Here is a 27,997-nt window from a genome sequence, read left to right as displayed (position 1 = left end):
TTATGATTAGGCATCTATATTACATTTTTGTTCCACTAATGATTTTAGAGGTGAATGCATTTCATTCATCCTTGTTAAAATAATAATAATAATAATAATAATAAATAAATAAATAAATGGATCAAAGTGTATCTTAAGATTCTGGTTAAAAAATAAAAAGTGTATTTAAAAAGAGAAACCGGGTGTTTTACTTTTAACCAAAAAGGTATAAATAAATACGACATGCTAGCTACCCCTACCTCTTACATACAAAACGCACCGTTTTTTCCTTTCGTACCATTTCCCCCAAGAACACCAAACCGTCTTCTTACAGTCGAAGCTCTGAAGTGGCAAACATCTGAAAATTTCAATATCATTATCAAAATCAACATTAAGAAATTGTATCAAATATTATCATCGGGGGAAAAAGAAATAAACACGGAGAGAGAGAAATGAGAGAAGCCGATTTTGGAAGATTATTATTACTACTATTGCTAATTCTCTGTTACTTTACTCAATTAATTTCATCCACTGTCGTTTTAAAACCCTACTTCTTCTCCTTCCCTGACCTCCCCGCGAAATCCGGTAACTTTCTTTCTCTGTTTGGATGCTAGTAAAATGTAGCAAAACATAAAGAAAATAAAATATAAAAGAAAAGAAACAAAAAAGAAAATGAAACTGAAATTATTATTATTATTATTATTTAACTTTTTAAATTTTGTTTGTTTGTTTGTTCAGCTGCTGGTCTGAATAAGTCAGGTATATGTGGAGCGTTACACGTGGCAAATCCATTGGATGCGTGTAGCTGGATACGCAATAATGGTTTTGAGATGAATGAAACAGAGAAAGGAGTGGTGAGATTTGCTTTAATTGAAAGAGGTGGATGTTCTTTCGAGGATAAAATTCGAAATGTTCAAAATGGTGGATTTACTGCTGCTATTGTTTTTGATGATAGAGATAAGAGGAATTTGGTTTACAGTAAGTTCTTACTTTAAATAATTTATCATAGCTTCATTGATTTTACCATTTTAAGTTGCTTTAATTTAATTAATGTTTTAGGCATTGCTTTTAGGCTATGTAATTGTGTCAATGATAACCCTTGTTTGGAAAGTTTTGTTCTCATTTTTGAAAAGAAATGAGGCATGATTCAGTTGAAGTCTTGTACGTCATTTATTCCAAACAATGCCTAACTAAATGTATTTACTTGGAATGTTTTCTTGTGATATTGTGATTACAATCTGAATACAAATTATGCATGATTGTATTTTTATTTCCATGAATGTAAATGAATTACCTACCAAATAAAAGATAATAGCACTAATTTTAATCGTTGTCAATAACATGCACGAGTGATTAGGATCCAGAAAAAATTGAGTGGGAACAGTTATATTTACTTATTTGGAAAGTAATAGTTTGGTGACTTATCCCTTGCATGTAGTGATGATGAACCCTGAGGGCATCAAGGTGCATGCTGTTTTTGTTTCAAAGATAGCTGGTGAAATCTTAAAGGAGCATGCTCGAGGGGAAGAAGGCGAATGTTGCATTTACCCGTCTCATAGTGATACAGCTTGGACTGTTCTAGCAATATCATTTCTCTCCCTGCTTCTTATATTAGCTTTCATCATGATAGCCTTCATCTTGCCCAGACACTGGCTATATTGGCAGGGAACAAATTTTCATTGCAATAGTGTGGGTGTAAGGATGCTGGAAGGGTTTCCACGATTTACATTCCCCTCTGCTCATTTGAATCGCAGCCATAGTGGAGAAACGTGTGCTATTTGCCTTGAGGATTACAAAGAGGGGGAAACTCTTAAAGTTCTCCCTTGCCAACATGGTAGGACTTTGTTCATTTGTTATTCTGAACATTTGTTAAACTATGCATCACTTTGTTGTTTCTGCACCACTTATCTCTCCAATGCAATAATCCAATTTACTTAACAACTACAATCTTTACAAATTTACATGCAGAATTTCATGCAAGCTGTGTAGATTCATGGCTGACTAAATGGGGGACATTCTGCCCAGTGTGCAAGTTCGATATGAAAACCAAATGTATATTTTCTGAGGTGCGTGCACAAATACCATATTTGGGAGGCGCTTATTATTGTTTTCATTTTATGTTTTCAACTTTTTTTACTAATTTTACATTATTCATTTATTTATTAAATAGAAAAACAAAATGTGTTTGTTAAAATTGATTTTGTTTTTTCTTTCAAAAACGTTTTACATATAGTTTAAAAAACAAAACCTGTTTTCAATAAACCAACAAATGCTGTTTTTATAATTTTTATTCCCTATTTTACCCTTCACATTCTCGTCTGTTTAATGATCTCTTTCATTCATATTTTTCCTCCACTTTTTTCTCCTTACATCTTATCTCATTCTTTATTCTTTTTCTTCTCATCATGTTCTTATGTGAAATTGAATAAATAAAATTATTTTGAGAAAACAACAAATATAAAATATTAAACAGTTCTTAGTTTTTTATAAATAAAAAACAAAAAGTTAAAAAAATGAAATTAACTTAGATTTTAGTTTTCCATGGCGGAATTATTTATTGATTTTTTTGGGAATGGGCTGTTAAATAATTTTTGTTGTGGGATTATCTATCAAATATTTGCGCATTGGTGATTTCTGTTACGCACACGAACTAACCTTTTTCTGAACTCATCTACTAAATTGGAGTACCAAGACTATAATGCCTCTTTTCTAGTGAAGCAATCATATTTGTCCCATAGAAGTGTTAAGAGCCATACTTATTCTTGGTGTCACTGATATCACGTACAGCTACAACTTTATGATTTCCCCCAGACTTTTAATCCTTCTTTGACAAATAATAAACTAACTCACTCGTGGAGCTGCATAGCTAGTTCTGGGCTGTAGGCTATAGAGTGAGTTCTGCCATAGATGTGCTTGAACAATTGTGCAAACAATGGCATCTATATTGCCAATCAGTTTATCTTATGCCAAGTGAGTTCATATGTGTGATAATGCGATAAGATGTAACTGTGTGGACATTGTTATAAATAAATCTTTTGTTCTGACATTAACCTATAAACTATGAGGAAAAATCCTCAACCTGTAAGTCAAGCTGTTTGATGAGACACATATCTTGTCCTTGTGTTTGCCAAACTGTATAAGCATTTCTCTATCCTAGTTATTTCCTTGAAGACACCTGCTAAAAGTGTAAAAGCCTGTGGCTGAAGCCCCTTTCACTTAGCTTCAACTTCTTACATGCTGAATTAGGCTTGGAAAAATATCAGACTATGTTGCAGTTAAGAGCATTTGGAATGTGGATGTGAGGATATGAAGTGAAAATGATGCACATACATCAAATGATCTGGGGCCATATTGTCGTCACTTCAGGAATTGTGCATCAAATAATGTTGTCTAGGAAATGCCATCAATTGGTTGTTCATAAGTGCATAAAGGAACATTTGAATTAGGTAAATATGAGTTCCTTGACAGAAGGCGTATTCTCTTCCTAGATGTCTTATTTGTCTCATGATGACTAGTTTTTCCAGAGTAGGGCATGACGGTCTCATGAGAAGAACATAAAGCTTGTTAGCCCCCAGAGAAGAAAAAAAAGATATTCTGGGACAATTGACGATACATTATGGATTTAGCTGAAATTAGAAGATGAATATGTTGGTACAATCTAATTTCTTGAGTATCATATGGTGCACCTGGAGTTGGAAATTAGAATTGCAATTCTGAAATATTGTAATTTTAACTCTATTGCAATTTCATCAGAAATGAAGTACTTTGAATTGATTTTTCAGAATCCAAATGGACCATTTTAGCTGTAATCTATGTCCTTGTACCAATTACTGGTAGAGAATAAAAAAGATTGAGTAGGGGGCAATCTTATTCAACATCAAAGAGATGGATGGAAGCTTTTTTATATTTTATTGTTTTGAGGGTAAGAGATGGATGACATTTAATGCTAGCTTTTTATTGCTTTAGACAGTAACTTTAGATGTTATACAACGCCTTTGTCTGTATCTTTCTGGTGACAGACATGAGTTAAGAGACCCAGAAATGTTAAAGGTGGTGGATACTGGCATATTGATATTGAATTTGTCCAGTTGTTTCATCAATGTTACTGGCTAAACAAAGTTAAAAATGTTCCTATGTCCCTGTGATTGATTAAAAAAAATTGATTTTCCATTAAACAGAATTAGAGTTATTATTGACCAAATTTTTGTTATCTTCTTTATCCAGATCAAGAGGGGAATCTGGCTTCAGAATCAATGAATCCAGCAGGTGGTTTGACTAGCTTTTTAATCAGGTATGCAGGTTATCACTCCTTAAGAAATGAATCTAGTTCATTTTTCATTTGAACATGGAAATAGATCAATTCATTGTCTGAAATATAGTTGAATGGGGAGTGAGAGAGAGAGAGAGAGAGAGCTGGACGACCCTTAAAATTATGCCTATGAATGACCATGTTAAAAAATTGGGAAATAATGGATCACCAGGCATGACTTGATTTCAGTTGGTTTTAGAATTGGTTACCTCAGGGTGTTTCTGGAATAAATCATGTGCAAGAATTCAATTGAATTGAGTTCTTGCAAAAATTATGTAAATCTTGGCATGATTGCATTTCTTTTAAAACCCTTGTTCTCTTTTCCATGTTGAAGTAATTGAAGTCTAGGAAATATCAGCTTTCCAGTCCTAAGAATTGACCAAGTAGGATTCAGTTTGATTGAATTCTAATAGTTTCACTCTTTCCAAACAAAGGGCAAGTGTACAACAATTCAACAATACAAAGACATTACTCTAGGGGTTTACCAACTCAGAGCTAACTCCTTTTCCATTTCCCTAATTTTCTGTTGCAGGCCTTCTGTTTATCAGGGATTTCAACTGAACTGCATTTTACGTTTGTCTTTGATCCCATGTATCTGTGAAGTTTTAACTGGACATGTGAGGCTCACTGCTGCTGCTGGTGGTGCATATTTTGTCATTCACAGCAAACTTACTGTAGGTGTTGTGCCATTGAAGCTCCTCCACTGCTTCAAGCTTAAATATGTTGAAATAAAAAATTGCATATATTGTTTCCATTGATGTTTAGTGGCGTGATCCAGATATGAGTATCGGAAATATCAGTTGTATATACGATTACATGTACAGATTCCACTTGTAAGCATTGTATTAATCATCATGTACTATAGTTACATTAGGATGTTATTTTTTTGCAATTCTGCATTTATGGATTGCCCGAGTGCTGGTTGTGATACATTGGAAGATTATTTGTTTAATCTCTTCAAAAAGTGAAACTCATTGAATGCAGCAGAATCAATGGTGTGAAATCCAGTAAAATAGATAGTGATCAAGGGAGGGAATACCAGCTGATTGAGATGCCAAATTACAAACATATCGAGCTTGGCTCTGCGTACGGATTTCCTGTATGCACATGCTAAATTTGCAGAACCAATATTATATTGCTTTGGAGTTGCGTCCATATATACCAACTATGTCTTATTCTTCCTTTTCTTATTTATGCTGCAAGTCTTCTGGTTATCTGGATCTCCAGTTGAGCTGCACTTCTGTAAGTTTTTTCTTTGATCCCATGTGTCTGAAACTTTTACTGAACTTTTTAGATAGATTGTATATGTTAGAGTTCTTAATTTATAACCAGGATAGAAGAATGCAAAAAGCATTGTAAGATCTTTCTAAAGTATGGGCAACAAAGGGGTACTACTATTACTGCAGTCAGCACATTGTCCACTGCTTTGCACATTTCTGGTGGATGATGAGGAACAGGATAAAATGGTTGTTTCATGTCATTTTCAACAATTGCGTGTCATTATGTTAGTACGCCCAGCTTTTTGCGGAAGTTACGTGTACCATATTTTCCTTATCTAATAGAAAACAAGCGGATGGAACAAACTAACAGCAGCTGCTGCTGCTGCTGTGTTTAATGTATCAGCCCACTTTCTCTTTTTATATATCTCAGCAGCTGGTTTCTCAGGCAAACCCAGCAAACAGCCGTCAGATCTAGAAACAGGCCCCCGGTCAATATTCAACAATTTTTTGGTATAAAAGAAGAACTTGTCTTCATGGGCTCCCTAGACAAAAGGTTATGTAGTATTCCTTTTATTCTTCTTCCTTATCACAAGACATAAAATTTAAGTTCTTTTGGTTGGATTTCTGACATGGGTATTTCTTTGGGCTTGATTCGTTATGGGTTTTTTCTTCTCTTTCTTATATATTATAGCTCTGGAGCTGAAGTTGTCACTGTTGATGTTAAGGCAGCCAAGGGTCTTCTTGAGTCTGACTACGTTTATCTAGATGTCAGGTACATAATAGCTCTCTCTTAAATCTTGTTTTCTCTTCCACAAGTTGGTCTCTGTTTGTGTTTAAATTTCCCTTTCTTTTTTTTTCTTTTTCTCCGTGCTTTTATCCATAGGACGGTGGAAGAGTTCAAGAAAGGACATGTGCATGCAGAGAAGATATTAAACATTCCTTACATGTTCAACACACCAGAAGGTATAAATTTAGCTTGTAACAGTAATTGGTCTCATTTCTTTTTTCCTCTTTCTTTTTCCCTTTTATACATGCATACAGATAACATATGATGTCGGGTTTCAGGTAGGGTAAAAAATCCCAAGTTCTTGCAGGAGGTTTCAGCTGTTTGCAAGGAGGAAGATCATCTTGTTGTGGTATGTTCAAATCACATGGTGTTGGAGAATGATGGCCTATTCTTTTCTTTATCAAGGGCTAAATTTACCTTGTCTTTTTGACAAAAAACAAAACAAACCGAATGAAAAGGTAGTCATCCTTAACATTCACTCGCCGTAAAAATGATAAATTCCCACTAATATTAATAGATAGAGTTCGAAAAGATTCAAAATCGAGAACTTTCTAATTATGAAAACACCAATCAGAACACTCCACAACTTCACATTTTTTAACCATTTATGATGAGATATTAAACAAACAAAAAACTACATCATCTAATGACTTTTAAATTTATTCTTTTGATTAGGGCTGTCAAAGTGGAGTCAGATCCCTCTATGCCACAGCTGACATGCTTGGTGCTGTAAGTTCATCAAATTTCCATTCACCAAGGTTCCCTTGGTTAACTTTGTTTGCCAAATTTAATAATATAAACTCATAATTTAGTTTAAGAGATTAGATATATATAGTAAGACTATGTCATATTTTGCTGTTGCTTATGGTGTACTGATTGAATAGAGATACAAGAAGGTGAGAAACTAATTTCTTGAGGATGAAATTGTAGGGTTTTAAGGATGTAAGCAACATGGAAGGAGGTTATCTTGCTTGGATGCAGAATGAGTTCCCCTTGAAGATTGAAGAGGAGCAGAAAATTGAGCTCTGATTTATAAATCTTCAGCATTTTTTCCCTCTGTTTTGGCCAAAAATCTTATTTCCACGTATGTATCTATATTAGCACCTTGTCTATATTTGAGACTAGAGTAACCAATCCTGTTCTGCATGTATTAGCAAACCAGGTTTTAAATGGAACCTGCATTGCACATGTGATTGGGTTTTCCTGGTTCATTCTAAAACCAGAGCTACAGTAAGAGAATGCCTGAAAGTTGGTGGATGTTGCATTTACCCTATGCCAGTCTTTGGATTGCCAATATGTGGCAGATACCAATAACATCAACATAGCCACCAAATCTCCATAGCATCACTCTCACAAATTCATAACACTAAGGAATGGATTTATTTTATATTTTTTCTATTTAAAATTAGCAAATGAATTTCAAGTATTAATTTATCTGGATGTCGAGTCAACTGTGGTGCTCAACACATTTGGGAAGAACCAACTAGCTCTGAATTACTAGAGTAGTGTAAAAAATGAGTTCTTTAACCCGAATTTATTTAAAAATATTAAAACATTTAGAACTGTTAAGTAATCAAAAATTACTTCCCTTTTTTAAGTCTGAAATCAAGTTAATATATCTTTATTAATATATAAATCGGTCGAGATGTAAATATAAAATACCAAAATAAAAGTCATTTATTTTATTTATTGTAATATATATATATATATATATATATATATATATATATATATATATTTTATAAGTTGAGATAATTTTTTATCTTTGCTAATAAAAATAAGATGAGACTATGAATTCAATAAAATTATATTCGATCTGTTTGTTTGAAATTATATTTACTTTACATCGTCTACTGAGCTGTCATATTAAAAAAAATTAAAAAATGAATATTATTTTATTTTATTCATTCTTATGTACGAGCCATTTGATCTCCATGATGTACCAATTAACTTAAGGAGAAAATAAAATATATAAAAAAAAAACTCAAAATCAATTTCATAAGAAAATAAACAAACCTCAAAATCAATCTAGGAAAAAGGAAAAGACTTTCTGAGCATTTGATTCAGAAATTTTATAAAACTGGTAACTATTCTGGTAGCTTTTTTTATGAAAACATCGTCAACTGATTTGGTAAAAAATACAACCGATAAAAGAAAAAGTATGAACTTTTCTTTAGTTGCAACCAAGTATGATGGGCTTTAAATGATATGACAATTCAATAAATTTTATCTTTTGCAAAACTACAAGCCATGTTTTTTTATATACTTTCTCCTTTATATTTGTTAAATATTTTGATAATTACCGATTATTTCATTTCTGACGAGTGAATAAGATACGGACAGGTTACTCCCTGGTTTGCTTCAAGAATTCATTAAAGAAAAAGGAAATTTCGTAACTAAATAAAATACTACTTTATGCAGCAAGTACTTAATGGGTTCTTCATGATTCCCAGAGCTTCTACAGGGGAATAAAAAGATAGAGATGAAAAGCAGCAGTAGACAAGGGCACGTTGTGTTCTTTCAAACATGCATGACATGGTCGTGAAGATGTTGTTTAATGGGATCCACAATACCCATTCACCTTTGTCGTCTCTTCTTAATTGCACTGAGAAAATAGTCTCTAATTCAAGCTGACAACCGAACCCAATCTTCAAAATCATGGCCCTGAAATGATATCTGTATGAGAAACATTGAAAGACACTTGTAGGTTTTGTGGGATTTTGTTTTTAAAATTTGATGGTTCTATATACTGAATGCATGGAAGCTTATTTGGATCAAAGATCAGATCTTTGAGTTTCTTTGTTTCTGTTGTAAGAAAAACATGGAGAATGGAATGATTGATGAAGATAAATCACTGGCTTTAACGCCTACATGGGCTTTGGCTACAGTTGTTATTATTATGGTTTCTCTTGGTTTCTTCTTTCATGCCTCCTTGAAACGGTGTGGAAAGGTATTTAAAAAAAAATTATTAAAAAGAAAAGAAGAAAAGATTTCATTTTGCATGTAAATTTCTGGATTTTTTTTCTATGCATATAAAGTGTTTGTTTTTATGTGTTTTTAATAGTGGTTAGATGAGACTAAGAGGAAAGCATTACTTTCAGCTCTGGAAAAGATCAAAGATGGTAAGCAAACAAGAGCTCATTGGTTACCCAGTAATGAATATGTTCAATTTTCTTAAGATGCTGTTTTTATTTTGTGATAATCTGTGTGCAGAGCTAATGCTTTTTGGGCTTCTCTCGTTGCTGATGGGTCATTGGGTTGTGATTGTGGCTAAGATTTGTGTCAAATCATCAGCTGTTAGCAGCAGATTTTTCCCGTGTGCAGTAAATGATGATTTGAAATCGGAACAAAACATTCTCGATACAAGTTCAAGCTATACTAATGATTTTTATCCTAGGAAAGAGACGTACACCTTGATAGATAGTCATCATCATTGCCCTGAGGTAACTTTTCTCTCTCTATATATCTTCACAAGAACCGAAGAATGCATGTGAAGAGATAACCAGAAGACAGTCTTTTTATGCATTAATTCCTCAAGCAATCTTTGGATTTATGCAATCCTTTTGAATTAATAAAGAAAGAAAAAAGTTTGTAATTACACTAACTTCCACCAGCTTGTTATATATTTTGAAGGGTCATGAATCTTTTGCTTCTCAAGAAAGTCTCGAACAGCTTCATCGATTGATGTTTGTTCTGGGCGTTGTCCATGTTTTATATAGCTTTTTCGTTGTTGCCCTGGCTATGATTAAGGTTGTTCTTCACTCTTGTAAAATTTCTGTTTATATGCCTTTGGAACTCAACTTTTGTCAAGTAATAACTTTTCATTTTAATTATTGCAGATTTATAGCTGGAAAATCTGGGAAAAACAAGCTAGGAATATGGCTACTCAGAGCGTACAAGGATCAATAGGTGCAGAATTTCACAATCCTTGATTAAAATTTTTATCTTTTCTTTTTGTGTCTACTATTTCTTTACCAAGGATGATTTTAATCCCCTCGTAAAATAAATTTTATATAACTCCTTAAAATACAGGTTCTTCTGAAGCTGCATTTTACAGTAGAAGAATGACACGACTAACAACCTTCATTTCTCACCGTACATCCCATCCTTGGAGTCAGAACAGAGTGCTTGTTTGGCTGGTATCCTCCCATGCTCTAACTCACATATACTTTCCCAGTTAATATCCTGCATTATTTATTTGAGGATGGTTTTTAAACTGAACTCTTGCTTTTCAAAATGCTCTGATCATTTGAATACTGTCATTAAGTATATAGTGAGATTCCTCGCCCTGTCTAATATTGCATATGATAGAATAGTGGGCCCCTCCTCGAGGGCATTAGTTGGCTTACAGTAAAAGAGAAAAGAAATGGTAGTCCTCATTCTGCACTTTCACTTTCATCATCTATCCATTACATCTGTCCATTAAGTCCAACAAATGTATTTATTTTGACCTGCTATCACTTTGTGCAGTTAGTTTCATGTTCATTTCTCAGTGTTTCCAACTCTTGATATTTTAATTTAAGCATTCAATTGACTCCGAGCACCAACTTCTGCCATTGAAGTTGCTTTCAGTGTCAAGATTATTGTTTGAAGGACTTTTGACCTTTAGATATACTCGGATCTCAGATGCATAGAGCTTGATAGAATTCTTTTTTTTCCCTCCAATTTCTTGTTTCCTCGAACTCTCTTAACATGAAGGAATTGCCAAAAAAATGATATGTCGATTTGCAGCTTTGTTTCAGCCGCCAATTCTGGAGTTCTATAAACTATGCTGACTACATGGCTTTGCGCTATGGATTTATCACTGTATGTTTTATCTAAACTCATTCAGATTTTGTTTTTCTTTCTCATGTATTCTGGTCAAGGAAAAATGAATGTTTGCCTATTTCTCTTTCCACAAGCTAGGCTCTATCTGCACATTAATTCAAAGTGAGGAGTGTACCTGGAGGATCATGTAAAAAATGACAAACTGAAGATGTTGTGTGTAATGAAAAGGTTTAATAGTTGCACAAGGAAAATCTTGTTTTTGCTTGTGAGATCTATTAACACAAATGATGATCTTTCAAAAGAATAAAGTTGCACTAAAATTAGAAAAGTATTTTGCATGAGACCGTTTATGCTTTGTAGGAGATGAGACCTTAACAGATTTGCCTTTTGTTAACTTCTCCTTTCACATTTTCAGACACATGAACTTCCTTTGAAATATGATTTCCATAATTTTATACTTCGGAGCATGGAGGAAGAATTTCATGATGTTGTTGGCATTAGGTAATATCTCTTGTGCCTTTGACAATGCCCTTGAATTGTTGTATTTAGTAAAAGAATTATAGCAATTGTACATAAAAATCTACATTAGTTTCATGATGGTAATGGTAAGCATATATGTATAAATCTTTCAAACTCAAATTATTTTATCTAAATGCTGCATCAAAGACCATGAAATCCAATAGATTTGAATATGGACATATTGCAATATACAAGCTCAGATATTACAGGCTAGTTATGTCAGCACTAGTAATGTCTGCCTGCAGCTTCCTTCTAAACATCATCACCTTACTTAGTATTAAACAAAAAGAACTTCAAGCTTTTCCAATAAATCAAATTGATCAGTCTTGTTTGGATTATTTTGCAGCTGGCCTCTCTGGGTTTATGCCATATGTTGCATTTTTCTAAATTTCCATGGTAATTTGCTGCAACTCCTGATAAACTAACATCTAATAAACTTGACATGATTCAGAGCACCGCATTGCTATTCTATTTAGCTTTACGGCTATTATGTTGTTTGAGCTCTATTAAAGCAAGCAAACACCATCTTATATCTTAGCTGTATAGCCTTGCTGCTCCCTTGATTGGTCTTCATTTCCAAGTGAATCCAGAATCACATTAATGATGTTCCATGCCAGTTGAATTGGATGGCTAAACGGGTTTAACATGTGTTAAGAGGTATCCATAGTCAGGAATGGGCATTAATCAATATCGGAAGCATGCTGATAATGATGTTATTCATTATACTTGATTTCTATTTCAGGCCTTTGTTAAATAGTTTTGCAATCTTTAACATCACAGTCGTGATTTGTCATTCCCCTATCAGCCCATTCTTGGTGTTTGTTTCTCCTAAAATAAATATATTCTTAGATTAATCACAAATTCACTTCAAATTAAATCTTAGGGAAAATAATTCCAGATACCCCGACCTTTGAGCATTTTCGCGAATCTATCCTCACCTTTAAAACTTATCAATTTGGTCCACCATGTTTGCGTATTGTATCATATCTACCTACAAGCGTTTTGGCATGTGCCACTCATGACATGGCGTCCACACGTGGCAAGAAATGTTTGCCTACATGGCTCGGGACTTGAAGAACTTCAAAAATCACCGTTTCTTCTCAAATTTTCTCCAATCTTTTCCCCAGTTCTAATTTCTAGGGGGAATTAAAACCTAGGATTTTATAATAGAAAGGAATAGCAAACTGTGGTTGGAATGTGGAGTTGTAGGCTAATGGCAGTTAGGCTCTTCTTTCCCGGTTTTTGTAAATTTAATTTTACTAGAAATGAATGGCTTATAGGTTGTTTTATTGAAGTGATGTTCTATTAAAGTGTCGACCCATGTGAGTTTTTCTTGGTGGAGTGTATTTAATCTAGTCAATTGGAGTCAGGTTTTTATTTTGATAGCAACTCAACACTGTCTCTGCTCTCTTGTATGAATGAGATTGTCTATACTTTACACTAGAAGCCGCAGGATAAAGAAAGTGTTCCGAGCCAGCCAACAGCACCATGGATCAGCACGGGCATGGCCAGCCTCCTGCAGCAAGTGTTGTTGGGACTACTGCTCCAGTGCCATATGGCATGTTGTCTTATCAACCCAACCAGATGATGGGACCTGCCACCACTGAATCACTTCAATCTGCCACATCACATTCTCAGCTTGCTCACACCAGTTTGCTTATCAGCATATCCACCAGCAACAGCAACAGCAATTGCAGCAAGAACTACAGAGCTTCTGGGCTAATCAGTACCAAGATATTGAGCGACCTTCTGATTTTAAGAATCACAGCCTGCCGTTGGCTAGGATTAAAAAGATTATGAAGGCAGATGAAGATGTAAGGATGATATCAGCTGAGGCTCCCATCATATTTTCTAGGGCCTGTGAGATGTTCATTCTTGAATTGACATTGCGGTCTTGGAATCATATGGAGGAGAACAAAAGGAGGAAGCTCCAAAAGAATGATATTGCTGCGGCAATTAGAAGGACTGATATTTTTGATTTTCTGGTTGATATTGTACCAAGGGGGGATTTGAAAGATGAGGTGCTAGCATCTGTCCCAAGAGGGAGTCTTCCAGTTAGAGGCGCAGCTGAAGCTATTCCTTTCTACTGTAAAACCCTAGGTTTTAATTCCCCCTAGAAATTAGAATTGGGAAAAAAATTAGGGGGAAATTTGGGAAGAAACGGTGAGTTTTGAGGTTCTTCAAGTCCTGGGCAAACATTTCTTGCCACATATGGACGCCATGTCATGGGTGGCATACGCCAAAACGCTTGTGGGTAAATATGATACAATACGCAAACATGATGGATCAAATTGATAAGTTTTAAAGGTGAGGGTAGATTCGCGAAAATGCTCAAAGGTCGGGGTATCTGGAATCGTTTTCCCTAAATCTTATTATCTCTCGTTATGAGAGTTTTAGCATACTTTATTGCTGAAAGCATGGTCTTTTCTGAATTTTGCTTAGAAACTGAAGTTTACTTTTGGCTCTCCTTTCTCCCAGCCATTGTAAGTCCTCAAACATATTTCTTCTTGACTCCTTCATGTACCTTATAGTTCTATATTGATATGATTATTCTTTTTGTCTTGGAATTCTAATAGTTAGTACTACTAATTGGTACCAAACTTCACCGGATAGTGGTCAAGCTGGCTGTCGAAATCACAGATCCAGTTCCAAGATTTGGAAATCATCCTTTAAACCTGAGGGATGAGCTATTTTGGTTTGGGAAACCTAGACTTCTTTTGTGCATAATCCAATTAATATCATTTCAGGTGTGTGAAGCAATAAAGTTTTTCTTTATATTGAAGTTTTATAATAAAATCGGAATTTAATACTTTAATGAGCATTTGTTTTGCAGAATGCTTTTGAGATGGCAACATTCTTATGGTCCTTGGTAAGATTCTCATGCTCATTTTAGCATAAAGCAAATCACATGTCAGAAACTAAATGTAGGAAACAGCAACATCTTTGAGGAATTGAGCCTCTAATGTATACTTTCCCCTAATATGATAGAAAGATTCTGCCCAATCCACTTCATGTTAAATATTCCATATCGTTCAACATGCTTGCTCTGTCAGCAGATGGGGAAGGTTTGAAAAAAGAACCATCTTCAATAATAATGTTGCTTTTTTGTTTTCAGTTTAATCATGATTCAATTGAGTGGAACCTAACTTCACTAACTTTAACTAAATAGAAAATTAAGATGCATTACCACACCCCCATTCTAATTTTAGAAGTTCTGGCATTGTTCTTTTTTCTTTCTTCTAAAATAATAAATAAATAAAAGAAAAAAGAAAAGAGAACTATACGCTCTTATTTTTCTGTAATTAATCAATTCTAATCTTTTATGCTTTATGTACATTCTTCCTTTTCTAGTATTTGTTAGATTTACCCTGCATTTTAGATTATGTAATTTATGAAATAAGCTAGTGCTAATTATGGTTTCTGTTTCCAGTGGGAAATTAGAGATTCTTCTTGTTTCATGGCTAATCAATGGTTTGTTGGAGTCCGATTGGTATTCGGGTATTGCCAATATCTCTCTTTGGATCAAAAATTACTTGCTCTAACTACAAAAGAGAATTAAAGAATACTATTTCTCTTATAACAAATGCAGGGTGGTCAGCCAGTTCTGGTGTAGCTTCATCACATTCCCACTATATATTATCATAACACAGGTAAGTCTTTTTTGTTCTTCCCTTTTCATCTATTTGTTTTGGTATCTTCCTGTCTCATTTACAGGGTTATGCTGTTCATAGATGGATGCAAAGTTCAAGAAAACTGTAGTTTCAGAAAACGTAAGGAGATCACTGCATGGATGGAAAAGGAGAGTGAAGGCCAGGCATAATTCCACTTCTGCAACTATGAAAGGTTTATCATCAACTACATTATGGAATTATAGGACACATAAGCACCAAATTGACAAGTCAGCTTCGAGCAGCATACAAGGAAGCACCTGGGGTTTTACAGATAGAACCACCTCATATCAAGAGCCCTCTACTGAACAGGCTAATAGAAATGAAATACTGCCGATGCTTGAAGTTCCACTTTGTTCTTACATTCGCTATGACAGTTGTAGTGAGAACGATAATGATCAGATTACTGACATAAAAGGTTGATAAATGCTTCATTTGATAATCTTGAATTCTTTATTCAAGTTTCATTTTCTTTCCCCTATAGTAGAAATCAATAGGAAATTGCTGAGAATGTTATGGCATCATCCACCCAATAGCACAGTTAGGAGGAAATGTTACTTCTTTTCAATGGACATTGTTTCCTGGAATGAACTTGCTGTGGAGAGATGGTGGATAGTCTTGAAGAGTTTTTGCTTTTGACATATGGAAAAAGGCCAAAAACCATTTGATTAGTATTGGAGTTACAAATGAGGGGAGGGGGACAGGGACTCAACTCTTGTTGGAGTTGAAATATGCACCTACTATAGGTTAAGCATTATTCATATGAAAATTACTCCACTTTAACTTTCAATAAGGTCACAATTATTGAACTTTGGTAGGACTGTAAAAGAAAACCAATAAACTGATTCAATCCAACCAATTCAGTCTGAAAATCATGGTTTAAGAATTTGTTTGGCTGGTTTGGGTTTCATATAGTATTAGAAAACTGATTTTCTGGCTTGGTTTGCTGTTTCAAGTGATTAAACACCAAATCATACTAACCCAATTCAAAATTAATAATTTATATAAATTATATTTATAACAAACATTAATGCTATTTTATTATAGCTAATTTGCCCATACCTCATAGATTCTAAAAAAAAAACTTTTTATTTGTTTTGTTAGGCACATCTTTTCTATTGTTATTTAATATGTTTGGAATAATATACAAGATGATTGAGTAGTGGTGGGAATTTTTTAATTTTTAATGTTCTTATTTATTTATAATAAATAGTATTTTTTTTTTTTTAAATCAATGCTATTATATTTTAAAATAACTAAAAGGTTATCTCAACTAACTCATGTGATGTAAAATCTTAATAAAATTATTTTAAAAGCAAATTCAAATTTTTCTTTTTTTAATAAGTTACTAACACAAATCTAATTATTCCTGAATTGAGTTATGCAAACACCCTATATAAATTAAAAAATTAATTCAAAATCCATTTTTATATAAAGCAAAAACTAACCAATCCAAACCAAACCAAACTCATTGGTTTGACTTGATTCAGTAATTTTTTTTAAAAGCAAAAATTATTGGTTTGGTTTAGCATATGAACCTCAACCCGTCCAAACTAACTCAAAGTTTTTGGTTTAGCAAAAACTTTTAATAAAAGTAATTTCGGTTTAAATGTTAATTAAAGTTAATGATTTATGTGAAAAACAAAAATTTAAATAACTATATCTAGTATTGACTCAAAATTTACCATGTGTGTTTTGTGGATTAATTAATTAATAATTCTACTTCAATATATATGACTATAATGTGATTATATTTGTTGCTGTATATAATTTGAAATACAAGAGAAAGTAAATCTTTGGCATGGTTTAATTGTGTATTAGTAATATGATTGAAAGCCTTCAAGAAATTTTTTAATAATAGTAATTTAATTAAATTACAATATATTATAATTGTCGATTCGATTTTGTTAAATTCTAAAAATTAAAAAAATTGAGTTAAAATGAGACTGACATAATCAAATTAGTAATTCAATCAATCCGATCAATTGAATTATTATATTGATCCTTGACTAATAGTTCATTTTTAGTTGTGCATCTCACTCTCCATTGATACATTAAAATAATATTAAGATATTTATTTATTTTTTTCAAATAAAAAATATTTTTAATATTTTTCGTTTATTTCGTCTTTAAGAAATTTTTTTCCAGAAATATTTTTATTAATAAATATTCAATTCATGCTCTTTTGATAAATGCATGTAATACAAACATTGGATATGTCAAAGATTTGGATTGATTTATCCAATAGAAGTTGTGAGCCTAATTGGTGAAAAGAAATGAAATCGGGTCTATTCCTGACACAAGTTGAGAGAGCAAATTGATCTTTTGTTTAAGGTTAATCCTTATTATATCATAGACCTAATAGTCCAGAAAATTTAAATTTTGTGATTATTTATTATTTTAATAAATTTTTAAAAATTGTCAATTTAATCATGATTTAGCCGATTGAGTGTATTTTGACTACATTGAGTTGCTGGTCAAAAATTAAACAACTCAAATAGTATATTCATAAAATTGTAGTTGTTAGATATTTAATTTAATTTTAAGAAATTTAATTAAATAAAATTTAATATTTACTTTTATTTCAACCCAACATATAAACTTTAAATTCATATATAAATTTTTTTATAAAATTCTTCCCCAATAGAATAAAATGGTAACATACATTGAACCCAAAAGCATATCCCATTTCTAAATTTTACCTTTCAATAAATTAAACAATATATCCTCATTCTTAAATTCTACTCCCAACGTTATTTAAATTAAAGAATATTTACTAAGTTTTTTAAAAGATAAAAAAAAAAATAGTTAAATCAAACTAAATAATCTTTTACAAATTTTTAAAATTTATTACTCTTTTATAGATTTATAGAAGTTTTATAGAACTAATGATATATAAAATTAATATAAAGTTAAAAATAAAAGATTTAATATTAATTAGATATTTAAAATAAAAATAATTATTTTAATTTAAAAAATAACTAGTACAAAATTAAAAAAAATTATCTTTCAAAAAATAAAATAAAAATATATTCAAACATTCAGCGCATGAAATTCCTAAATATATAACTAGTATGTATTTCAAACATATAAATCTTAAAATTATATATTTTTATAAAAATCTTTCCGGTAAAATAAAATGATAATATATATATTGAACCAAAAATTGTACTTATTCCTAAATTTTACCTAAATAATATATACCCATTCTTAGATTCTACTCTTCCTAATTCATACTAATTAAATTTGTTTATTTCATTTTTAATCTAAAAAGTATTTATTAGTTTTATTTAAAAAAATAATAGTCTTAATTATAAAAATAATTGAATAATTTTTTTCTATTAAATACTTTTTAATTTTATCACACCATTCTATTACTTTATAGAATCTTACAAACTAATTATATATAAAATTAACACAAAGATAAAATAAAAAATAATATTAAATACAGAAAAACCACAAGTAATTATTTTAATTTAGAGAAAAGCAATTAATATAGAATAAAGAAATTACCTTTCAAAATTTCTCCAAAAAAAAAAAAAAAAAAAACCTTTCAAGAAATTAAATAAATACTCAAACACTCGTTATGAGCGCGGGAAATTCCCGAGGAAAAAAGATATAACCTCAGTGTCTTGCCACGTGCAATTGTCCCTACTGAAGAATCTCTAACGCGTGTGTTTCACGCACGTCATTGTCTCCGATCAAAACTCTCAACCGTCATAACTGTTCTCTTCATTTCAAGAAAAAAAAAAAAAAAAGATTCACATTCCTTCTCCGAATTCCTTCCAAGATTTCACAATGGCTTCTCAAAACCCTAATCCCAAACAATCCTTATATCCAGAAATAATCCAAACAAACCCTGAATCAAACCCTAAATCATCATCTTCATCTTCAAATCTCTACCCTACGATCGACATGAAAGACCTCGTCGAAAACCTCTTCCCTGATCTCGATGAACAACAAAAGAATCACAATATTCTACCGTCGGCCCCACCGCAAGCACTCGAAGAAGAGCTAATCAAAATCCCTGGCGCTATCCTCAATTTGATAGACAAAAACTACAGTGTCGAACTGGCATCCGGTGATCTCTCTATTGCCCGTCTTCGCCAAGGAAATAATGTGGTTGCTGTTCTGGCTCGGGTCTCTGATGAGATCCAATGGCCGTTAACAAAAGATGAAGCTGCTGTGAAACTTGATGACTCGCATTACTTTTTTTCTCTGCGGTTTCCCGATGATGAAGAAAGTAGAAATGAAATATTAAATTATGGATTAACTATTGCGTCGAAAGGACAAGAGGTATTATTGAAAGAGTTTGATAATATATTAGAGGCTTATAGTTGTTTTACGGTACAGAAAGTTTCGAAAGAGAAGAAGAGTGAGGATTTGTTCGATGAGTTGGCTGTGAGGGAGACTTCGCCTGGGGATTTGAAGTATGAAGAGAAGAGAGAGGTAATGGAAGGGAAATGCGCCGCGTATTGGACTACATTGGCTCCTAATGTTGAGGATTATGGCGGGACTGCTGCTAAGGTTATTGCTGCGGGTTCTGGACATTTGATTAAGGGGATATTGTGGTGTGGAGATGTCACTGTTGATAGACTTCAAAGAGGGAATGAGGTTTTTAAGAGAAGAATGAGTCCTAAGTCCAAGTCTGAGATTAGTCCGGATACATTGAAGAGGATTAGAAGGTGTAACGATTACTTTTTGTTATCTGTTTGTTATTTTGTACATTGTTTTTGCAATGGTTTTGTCTTTATCTTTGTCTATACTTGTTCTGTCTATTGTATTAGTTATTTTGTACATTGGATTTGCAATTGTTTGTCTTTAGCTTTGTCTATACTTGTTCTGTTCCATTGCAGCAGAGATGCTTACTCATTGATGGTCCAGTGTAGACAGTATTGTTCTTAAATGTCAATGCTATTCAAGACTATTAAACAGGATTGGATGCAATTTTCAGATGGTGGAACTTAGATGATGTCTATAGTTCTGACTTGATTATGAATGCAGAGTTAAGAAGATGACAAAAATGACAGAGAAAGTAGCCAACGGGGTCCTCTCTGGGGTGTTAAAAGTGTCTGGATTTTTCACTAGCTCTATTGCTAACTCAAAAGTTGGAAAGAAGTTCTTCGGCCTTCTGCCAGGAGAAATCATCCTTGCTTCCCTGGATGGATTTAGTATGTCTATCATCTTAAGTCCTTCATTTAACTTGCTAACTTAATGATAGATGATGGTACTGTATTGGCTTTTCCATTATTCTTTTAGCTTCGTTTCTTCTTCAGCTTTATATTAAAAGCTCAAATTTTGTGTGGAATACGCCTCTTTGTTTGCGTTTTCTATATCAGTATTTGGTTCTACACATTTCTGTGGCTCTGTTTTTGTCTGAACTCTGAAGTCTGATCTCTTATATCGTTCAAGGGATGTTTACAAAGTTCTCTTACAATATGAAATAACACTAAACCTTTGTAGAGTATAATTTCTGAAATTATTTGCTTGTGAAAACATAGCCAGGTAATCACACTTTTGCCTACCGGTAATTACTGTTGTTATGAGAAATTGAGTGTTTACTGTGTTGACGTAGTTGTTGAGTTAGTTCAGATTGAATGGTGGCAACAGGCCCCTGCGCTGTTTAGAGTTCATGCAATGGGATTAGATGCAGGAAGATTGTCATTGTTATGTTTAAATACTTCAAAATGGCAACAGGTCCCCGCACTGTTGCAATGGGATTAGATCCAGGAAGATTGTCATTGTTTAGATAAGGCATTGCATTAGATTTGTTCATGTTTAAATACTTCAAAATGGTGATAGTATGTGGGCTGATATGTTTGGACAATGTTATTAGTTGTTGGATTTGTTCATTATTAGTGCAAGATTCTATAGTTTCTTTCCCTTTTTCCTTAACTGCATATAGTGAGAGCTCCTTTTCTTGTGCCTTCTTAAATTTTGAATTTTCTGTAAGTTCTTTTATGAAATAACTTTAAAACATCATTTAATTTCTGCAGATCAAACTCTTTTTTTGTTTCCAGTTTTCCTTGGTTGGACTTGTATTACTTACATCCATATTTGCATTTTCTACATCTTTAGTCATACTTACAGTTTCTCTTATTGTAAATAGATAAGGTATGTGATGCTGTTGAAGTAGCTGGACGGAATGTTATGTCAACATCATCTACTGTGACAACTGAACTTGTTAACCACAGGTATAATTAGATTTGATGCTGATACAATTGGAACTATGGTCTCAATAAATTGATGAAAAAATAAATCAATTAACAAGTCTTAAAAAGTCTCCCCTCGGGAGGAAGAATTGGGAGGGGAATAAAAGAAAAGGGAAAAAGAACCTATTAATAATAATGTGAGAGTGGAAGTAAATCATTGCACACATATGAGCCTCATGAAAGTTGAGAATCAGGTCACCTGGCTCTTTACCTTTTAGAGGATGTTGACAGGCACTTAAATCCTGGCCTTTTTACCTTACTTTCATATGTTGGCTTGTACCAATTGACGGGTTTACATATGCATCCTTAACAGCTAGACATGATATAGAGATTGTATAGTTTTTAATAAATATCTAAATGCTACTTTACCTAGTAAGTGCTTACTGTTTTTTTTTTTTTTTTGAGACTGATGTATAGCTATATATTATTAAAATACAGGAAGGGCTAGGTCATGTTTGATGTGAATAGTTTGAGTCACTGCAAATGTTTTGCTAACTGCAGATAATAGAACAGTTTGTCATCTTGTTTACTTGTCAACTGAGTTGGTGGATTTAACAAGTCCCAGATTAATATTGAGAAAACTTGTGTACAGTTTATGGTTTCCCATAATAGGTTCAGATGATTAACTTTAGGCAATTTATAATTGTAGCATATAGTACCATGATTAGTTCATATTATCGACTTCTACTGCAATTTATACAGTTATGGCTTACCATCATAAGTTGATGTTATTGCTTTGGTTCAATGATTTTCATCTTTCTTCTTTTTAGATATTGTTGAGGTTTGATTGTTAAGCTGTCAATTTAAGACATGCTAACTGGCCTAAAGTGAGACTTCACCATCTGAGGTTGTTATGTAGGTCAACTGGAGTCATAAATATTACTTTTTGGTACAGGGTAGAACAGCCTTCCCTTTTTTTTTATCACTTTATTTAGGAGGGCAGATTCTGTTGAAGTTTTTAGTCCCATCTGCGGAGATGTGGCTTCTTTTAAAAGCTGTCAAATATAGGCCATGGTAATCTTGTTTGGCACATTTTATTTCTGCTACAAAAATGTGCTGATGGTCTTTACCCTCTTCTATTTGTGAGGCTTGAACTTCTTAATGGTTGAATTGGGCGCAGCTTTATCCAGAACTGAACTATTTGGACAGTCATGGTGGTTGAATACTTAAACTATTATGTTGACTTATTCTATTTGTGAAACTTGCAAATTCCACCGTCACCTGTTATGACAAGCTGTCCCCAAGATTTCACTGAAATAGATATATGCAGTGAAGGGAAAATGGAGATTGTTCTTGCATGCCTCTGTGCTTTACAATATGTTTGTAGTTGGTTACTTTGGTTGGCACATAGCTTTTATTTGCTGTCTGTATTCCTGACATGATTTTAAATTGAACGCATAATGTTTGTATTTACTCATGTGAACTTGCAGATATGGCGAGCAAGCAGCTGAGGCTACAAATGAGGGTCTAGGTGCTGCAGGGCACGCGTTTGGCACTGCGTGGGCTGCCTTTAAGATTCGTAAGGCACTTAACCCAAAAAGTTCATTAAAATCAAGCAGTCTGGCCAAATCTGCTGCTAAAGCTGCTGCCGCCGAGATCAAGGCTAAGAATTCCAAGTGACTACTGATAGAATAATCATTGATCGACTTCATATGTAGCTGCAACTTTTATCCTTTCTGCTGGTTGTAAATATAGTTATTATTTGTTTACAAGTATTTTTTTTTTTCCTAATAAAGTTGTGTAACTTATAGTGGTTTTATTGCGATGATTATTGAAAAACATATTTTGACTTGAATTTGCAGCATGGCTCTTCTAAAGTTGGTGTTTTCCAGATTGGCTTCTTGATTTTTCTGGTATGCTTCTTTCTAATGTTCCCAGGATATGTCTTTGGTTGATTTCTTTGCATTTTGGTGGTAGAAACCTAATGTTTTGAGTTGGCACTTAGGCTTCTCTGATAAAGTCAGCCATTTCTGGATCTTACCTCATAAAAGAAATTTAATTGCATCAGCTGGTAACATCAACTTTAAATTTGCATCACTATGTGTAATCAAATTATAGAATTCCTGCACCATAAAAAAACCAGCACTTGCACAATGATCTCTTGTTTCTTTCTCCTTTCTTGCAAGTGATTGCCAGTAGAATTAGTTAAACATCATTTTTCTGAGGGATTGTGTTTTTCTTCCCTACCTTTTTGCCAAGTATGCAGCCTGGAAAAAGGTATGTGTTTGGTAGTGTAAATCCCATCCTTTTCATTGGATCAATCTTAACAAGCATCATATTTATTTACTTTTCCTTGGAAAAGATAAAGGTAAGAAAGGATTAGTTCCTACCTTTATTCTGATGCTTGAATCCTAAGCCTGAATTTACATTCAACTCAAGGTCTTCTGGGAAGATCTTTTTTTCTCAGGTTTGAAACTTTTTTTTTTTTCTTTTTGGGTTCCCAGCCACCAACCTTCACTTCCTAAAAACTTTCGTGCTTTAAAAATCTTTTGTGGCAACCACTTATGGGATGGTGGTGGATCATATTCTATCACAGACCATATCTAAGTTACCAATCATATACAAACAATTTTTTGTAGCAATTTACCAAACTAAAGTGCCTAGTGGACCCTAACAATAACTATTCCAGATTGCCATGTCTTTTATCTTATGCATACACAAGTATATCTATATGGAGCACCAACATTTATATATATATTTATATATATAGAAAGGTATGGATGTTATTTTGTCTCTTCAATTTCCAACTTTAATTTTGCACCACTAGCTCTTTGAATGGCCACATACTATTTTGGTCAGAAGTGTTTAATTAATGAATGAAATGCAGTTCCTGTGTGGAAAACCTATCAATTATATTAGTAGGCTGATGCCTATTATCTTATATTTAATCATATCTCCTGTTTGATTCTGATAGTGGGTGTCATTTTAAAAAAAAAAAGTTTTAAGTTTATTCATTTGGGATAAATATTGGGGCTAGCTGGGTTGAGATTCTTTGATCTTTTAGTAATTAGCACTAGCTATCCTACCTAAGATTTTTCCTCCTTTAGCTTCAGCTCAGCTCTAAAGCCCCTTTTTCTTGGCTTCAAATATTTATTGCTTTATTCCTAATCTATTCTTAAATATTCTCACTATGTAATTATATATGAGATTGACTAATCTTCCCTCTACACTACTTCTTCTGACACTTGTATACATGAATGTAATCGACACAAGGACCTTACAGAAGCTTCCATGTCAGTAAAGGCCCCATATAAAAAATTTCAATCTTCTTTTGGGAGAAAGTTCAAACAATATCTCTTATGTTTGTCCATAAAAACACTTTCATCCTTGTATATAATTAAAATAACATCTTTAGTCCCTAACATTAAACCGCTATTCACATGACTACTAATAGATAATATTCAAAATTCGAGCTGAGCTTGGTTGGAATTTTAGATTTTTTGAATCATGCCCGTGTTCGATATAATCTGATTATTGGACGGACTGAACTTATTGGGTGGTCGTAATAACATTCTTAAATATATTTAAAAGATAATTGAAATTTTTCATACTTAAACTCATAGGGGTTAAATAAATAAATAAAATATTCAAACTTAAAATCTTCCAAAAGTGAGTATCTAGCCCTTCAACAAGTCTAATAAGTTTACATTAAAAAGCGTTGTGTAGGGGATCAATTTTCAAGCGATGATGAGAGGATAGTCTTTGACTCCTTAACAATGCATTAATCTATCAGTTTGTAAAAGAAAAGGACTGCAATTCCTAATGTAGTTTTAATGTTAGGGACTAGAATTAGTATTTTTTAAAATATCAAAAAGAAAATGTTATTCAGGCCAAACCTTAGGGGTGTGAATTTAAGAATATGACAAAAAGTTTTGTCTTTTAGTACAACTCCACACACATGTATAATATTAATTTTGTAAATTCTTTCCTTTTTCATTTTCAACAATTTCACCTCTATAACTTAAATTTGTATCATATAAAGACTAAAATAGAATTAAAAACTAAAAAATTTATAATAAAATGAAACGGAAACTCATGAATTTCGCAGCATTAGTATTAATTGTAATAACTAATAAATAATATTACATGTCATTATATAATTGATTTTGTTTATATATAATGCAGTAAATTAAATCTATTTAAAAAAAATTAAAAGAATACCAAAAAGTAAGCAAAAAATATAAATCTCTTTCGCTTTAGGGCTAACAAAAAAAGAAAAAGAAAATTATGTGCAATGAAAACAAAGAAAAAGGTTGAGGATGTGTGTGCTAAGATTTTGGTACGGCAAGAAGGGGATAGCAAAATGGAGTGGAGAATTTCTGGGCATTAAGTTATGTTGCTTTAGTGGTAAACTATGACGCCTTTGCAAAGATGGTGGTTTCTGAAACAGACCATAAACTTAATACTACACAAGTATAAATATAATAATAATATTAATAATAATGGTGATGATGATGATGATGTGGACTCACTAAAACCCTCTTCTAGAGGATGAAGGAAATTTAAGTCAAGAGCATGCTTTTCTTCTTTCTTTTTTTGTTTATTTTATGTTAAATTCAAGAATAATTAAGCTATCCTCCATTTTGTTCATATTTTAAAGTTAATTACTGTACGAAAAATACTAAACATTTTATTCTAATTTATATTAATTTTTGTTCATCTAATATGGTATATAATTTTTCTATGATATTATTTTATTTAAATATATATATAGATATATATAAAATAATTTTAAAATATTAAAAATAACTATATAAAAGCTTTATGTAGCATATTAAATGAATAAAAATTAATATAAATTAAAACGGATTATATAGCATTAGTGTTGCCTCCACCTTGATTTTTTTTTTTTGTTAATTTTGTTGCTCTTCTTTCCATTAGCTTATTTATTGATTTTATATTAGTTAGTTTAAATTAAATGCTTATCTCCTCCTCCTCTTTATTAATTAAAAAATATCAGTTTCTTCTATTGTTTATGAATTTTATTTGACTTTTCATTTTTATTTTAAGTTTAGATGCTTTTAATTGGGGGCCCCAAACTATGATATTAGTGGAGAATAATATATATCTTTTATTTATTTATTTATTTATTTCATTTTAGTTTAATATTTTCATTTTTGTCATATGTCAAAATCACATCAGTTGATAAGAGGAAGACCACCGTTGCTCATTGTGGCTTTGCCCATGCAATTATGCACAACTTCCCCATTTGTTATTCCTTAAGATTGAGGTGGCAAAACAGATATTCAGTATCTATATACAAATAAATCTTGAGACACAAAATTACTTTAATGTATATATTTATTTTTTATATATTTATCTTTTATATATAAATATTATGTTGATCTATAATTATTTTATATTTTTATCCTTTAATGATTTGATTTTCAGAAAATTGTATTTAAATTATTATTCTAAAATTATAAAAAATAGTATATCTTTATATTTTAGTTATATAATTAATAAATTAAGATATATAATTCTTTTAATATATATAATTATTTTTTATATATAAATATAATATAGTTTTATACTTATTATATAAATATGTTAATTAAAAACTTATTTTTCTGGTTAAGAATAATTATAATTCTAAAAAATAGTACAGTAATTATATTTTTAGTATTATATTAATTAAAAAATTATTTTATTATCTAAGAAAATCTAATAAATTATTATATAATAATTTTTACTTCTAAAAGTAGGAAATAGGTTATATTATAGTATCAGTTCTATGTACAATTGTAATCAATTACTAAATAATTTTGTATTTATTATATTAATAAAAACTTAATATATATTAACAAAGACACTTAAACATATTTATTGATAAATAATTATAAAATATAGAAATTTTTTTGTTATTATTTATAATCAAAATAAACGTATAGATAAATAAGTAATTTAAATTTCTTTATTGAAAAAAATAACTAATTTAGATTAAAAGATGAATCCCACATATTGAACTCAACCATTAAATATAATACATTAAGAGTAATTAAGTTATTATGATAGAATAATATATTTTTCTTTTTACATGCATGCATGTATATATATTCATATTAATTTATACCTAGTGGCTTTATTTTACATCATATTAAAAAAATAGCCACTTTTTTTTCTCTTTAATATATATAAATCTTCATTGTGCCATCTTAATCTGTAACCATATAAGTCATTTTCTTTCTTTCTTTCTTTCTCTCTTTTTTTTTTTTTTTGTTTCAGTCCTTTTAATCATACAAAAATATATGATGGACACTTTTAAAAGTTTATTAACTTCTTTTTTTATCTAAGAAAATAGAGTGAGCGACCGATTGTAAAGAAAATAAAATAAAATGGAATGTGATGAAATATTAATTATCTTTACAATCTTAAGTTAATGATGAGAATGTTATAACTCTCGGTGTACTTACTTATGGCTGGTCTCTAACCTTTTATAAAAAGAAAAAATAAAGTTACTTTACACCTTTTAACATTGAGTTCGAGGTTAAGAATTTAAGGAAATTAATGGATATTAATATTTAATGTTTCTTCTT

The 27,997-nt window shown here is 31.9% G+C and overlaps 4 protein-coding genes and 1 pseudogene across 5 annotated transcripts; all 5 read left to right on the top strand.

The window, feature by feature from the left end:
• Window positions 1-197: 197 nt before the first annotated feature.
• On the top strand, window positions 198-5,277 carry LOC8260658 (receptor homology region, transmembrane domain- and RING domain-containing protein 1). The gene is made up of 6 exons (XM_015725681.3): window positions 198-564; window positions 718-957; window positions 1,418-1,813; window positions 1,948-2,045; window positions 4,204-4,270; window positions 4,821-5,277. Exons 1-5 carry the CDS (start codon window positions 432-434, stop codon window positions 4,234-4,236), a joined length of 900 nt encoding a protein of 299 aa, XP_015581167.1. The 5' UTR covers window positions 198-431; the 3' UTR covers window positions 4,237-4,270; window positions 4,821-5,277.
• Window positions 5,278-5,831: 554 nt separating this feature from the next.
• On the top strand, window positions 5,832-7,563 carry LOC107260746 (rhodanese-like domain-containing protein 17). 2 transcript variants are annotated; one of them, XM_048374189.1, is made up of 6 exons: window positions 5,832-6,061; window positions 6,200-6,280; window positions 6,392-6,471; window positions 6,574-6,644; window positions 6,971-7,024; window positions 7,226-7,563. In XM_048374189.1, the coding sequence occupies exons 1-6, from the start codon at window positions 6,042-6,044 to the stop codon at window positions 7,322-7,324; spliced, it is 405 nt and encodes a 134-aa protein (XP_048230146.1). In that variant the 5' UTR covers window positions 5,832-6,041; the 3' UTR covers window positions 7,325-7,563. The 2 variants fall into 2 exon arrangements, with proteins under 2 accessions (XP_048230146.1, XP_048230145.1); XM_048374188.1 differs by having other exon boundaries at window positions 6,053-6,280.
• A 772-nt stretch (window positions 7,564-8,335) lies between these two features.
• On the top strand, window positions 8,336-15,691 carry LOC8260657 (MLO-like protein 4). The gene is made up of 15 exons (XM_015725679.3): window positions 8,336-9,245; window positions 9,360-9,417; window positions 9,509-9,738; window positions 9,929-10,045; window positions 10,135-10,204; window positions 10,328-10,434; window positions 11,027-11,101; window positions 11,478-11,563; window positions 11,928-11,977; window positions 14,024-14,064; window positions 14,158-14,328; window positions 14,415-14,450; window positions 15,012-15,079; window positions 15,171-15,231; window positions 15,313-15,691. The coding sequence occupies exons 1-15, from the start codon at window positions 9,117-9,119 to the stop codon at window positions 15,670-15,672; spliced, it is 1,659 nt and encodes a 552-aa protein (XP_015581165.2). The 5' UTR covers window positions 8,336-9,116; the 3' UTR covers window positions 15,673-15,691.
• LOC107262087 lies at window positions 12,054-14,028 on the top strand (annotated as a pseudogene).
• Window positions 15,692-18,726: 3,035 nt separating the features above from the next.
• On the top strand, window positions 18,727-23,256 carry LOC8260656 (protein EARLY-RESPONSIVE TO DEHYDRATION 7, chloroplastic). The gene is made up of 4 exons (XM_002529601.4): window positions 18,727-19,934; window positions 20,254-20,420; window positions 21,359-21,443; window positions 22,892-23,256. The coding sequence occupies exons 1-4, from the start codon at window positions 19,048-19,050 to the stop codon at window positions 23,079-23,081; spliced, it is 1,329 nt and encodes a 442-aa protein (XP_002529647.1). The 5' UTR covers window positions 18,727-19,047; the 3' UTR covers window positions 23,082-23,256.
• Window positions 23,257-27,997: the final 4,741 nt, after the last annotated feature.

Source organism: Ricinus communis, chromosome 5, assembly GCF_019578655.1.
Source record: "Ricinus communis isolate WT05 ecotype wild-type chromosome 5, ASM1957865v1, whole genome shotgun sequence".
Taxonomy (NCBI): Eukaryota; Viridiplantae; Streptophyta; class Magnoliopsida; order Malpighiales; family Euphorbiaceae; genus Ricinus; species Ricinus communis.
This window is presented reverse-complemented; position numbering and strand designations above follow the sequence as displayed.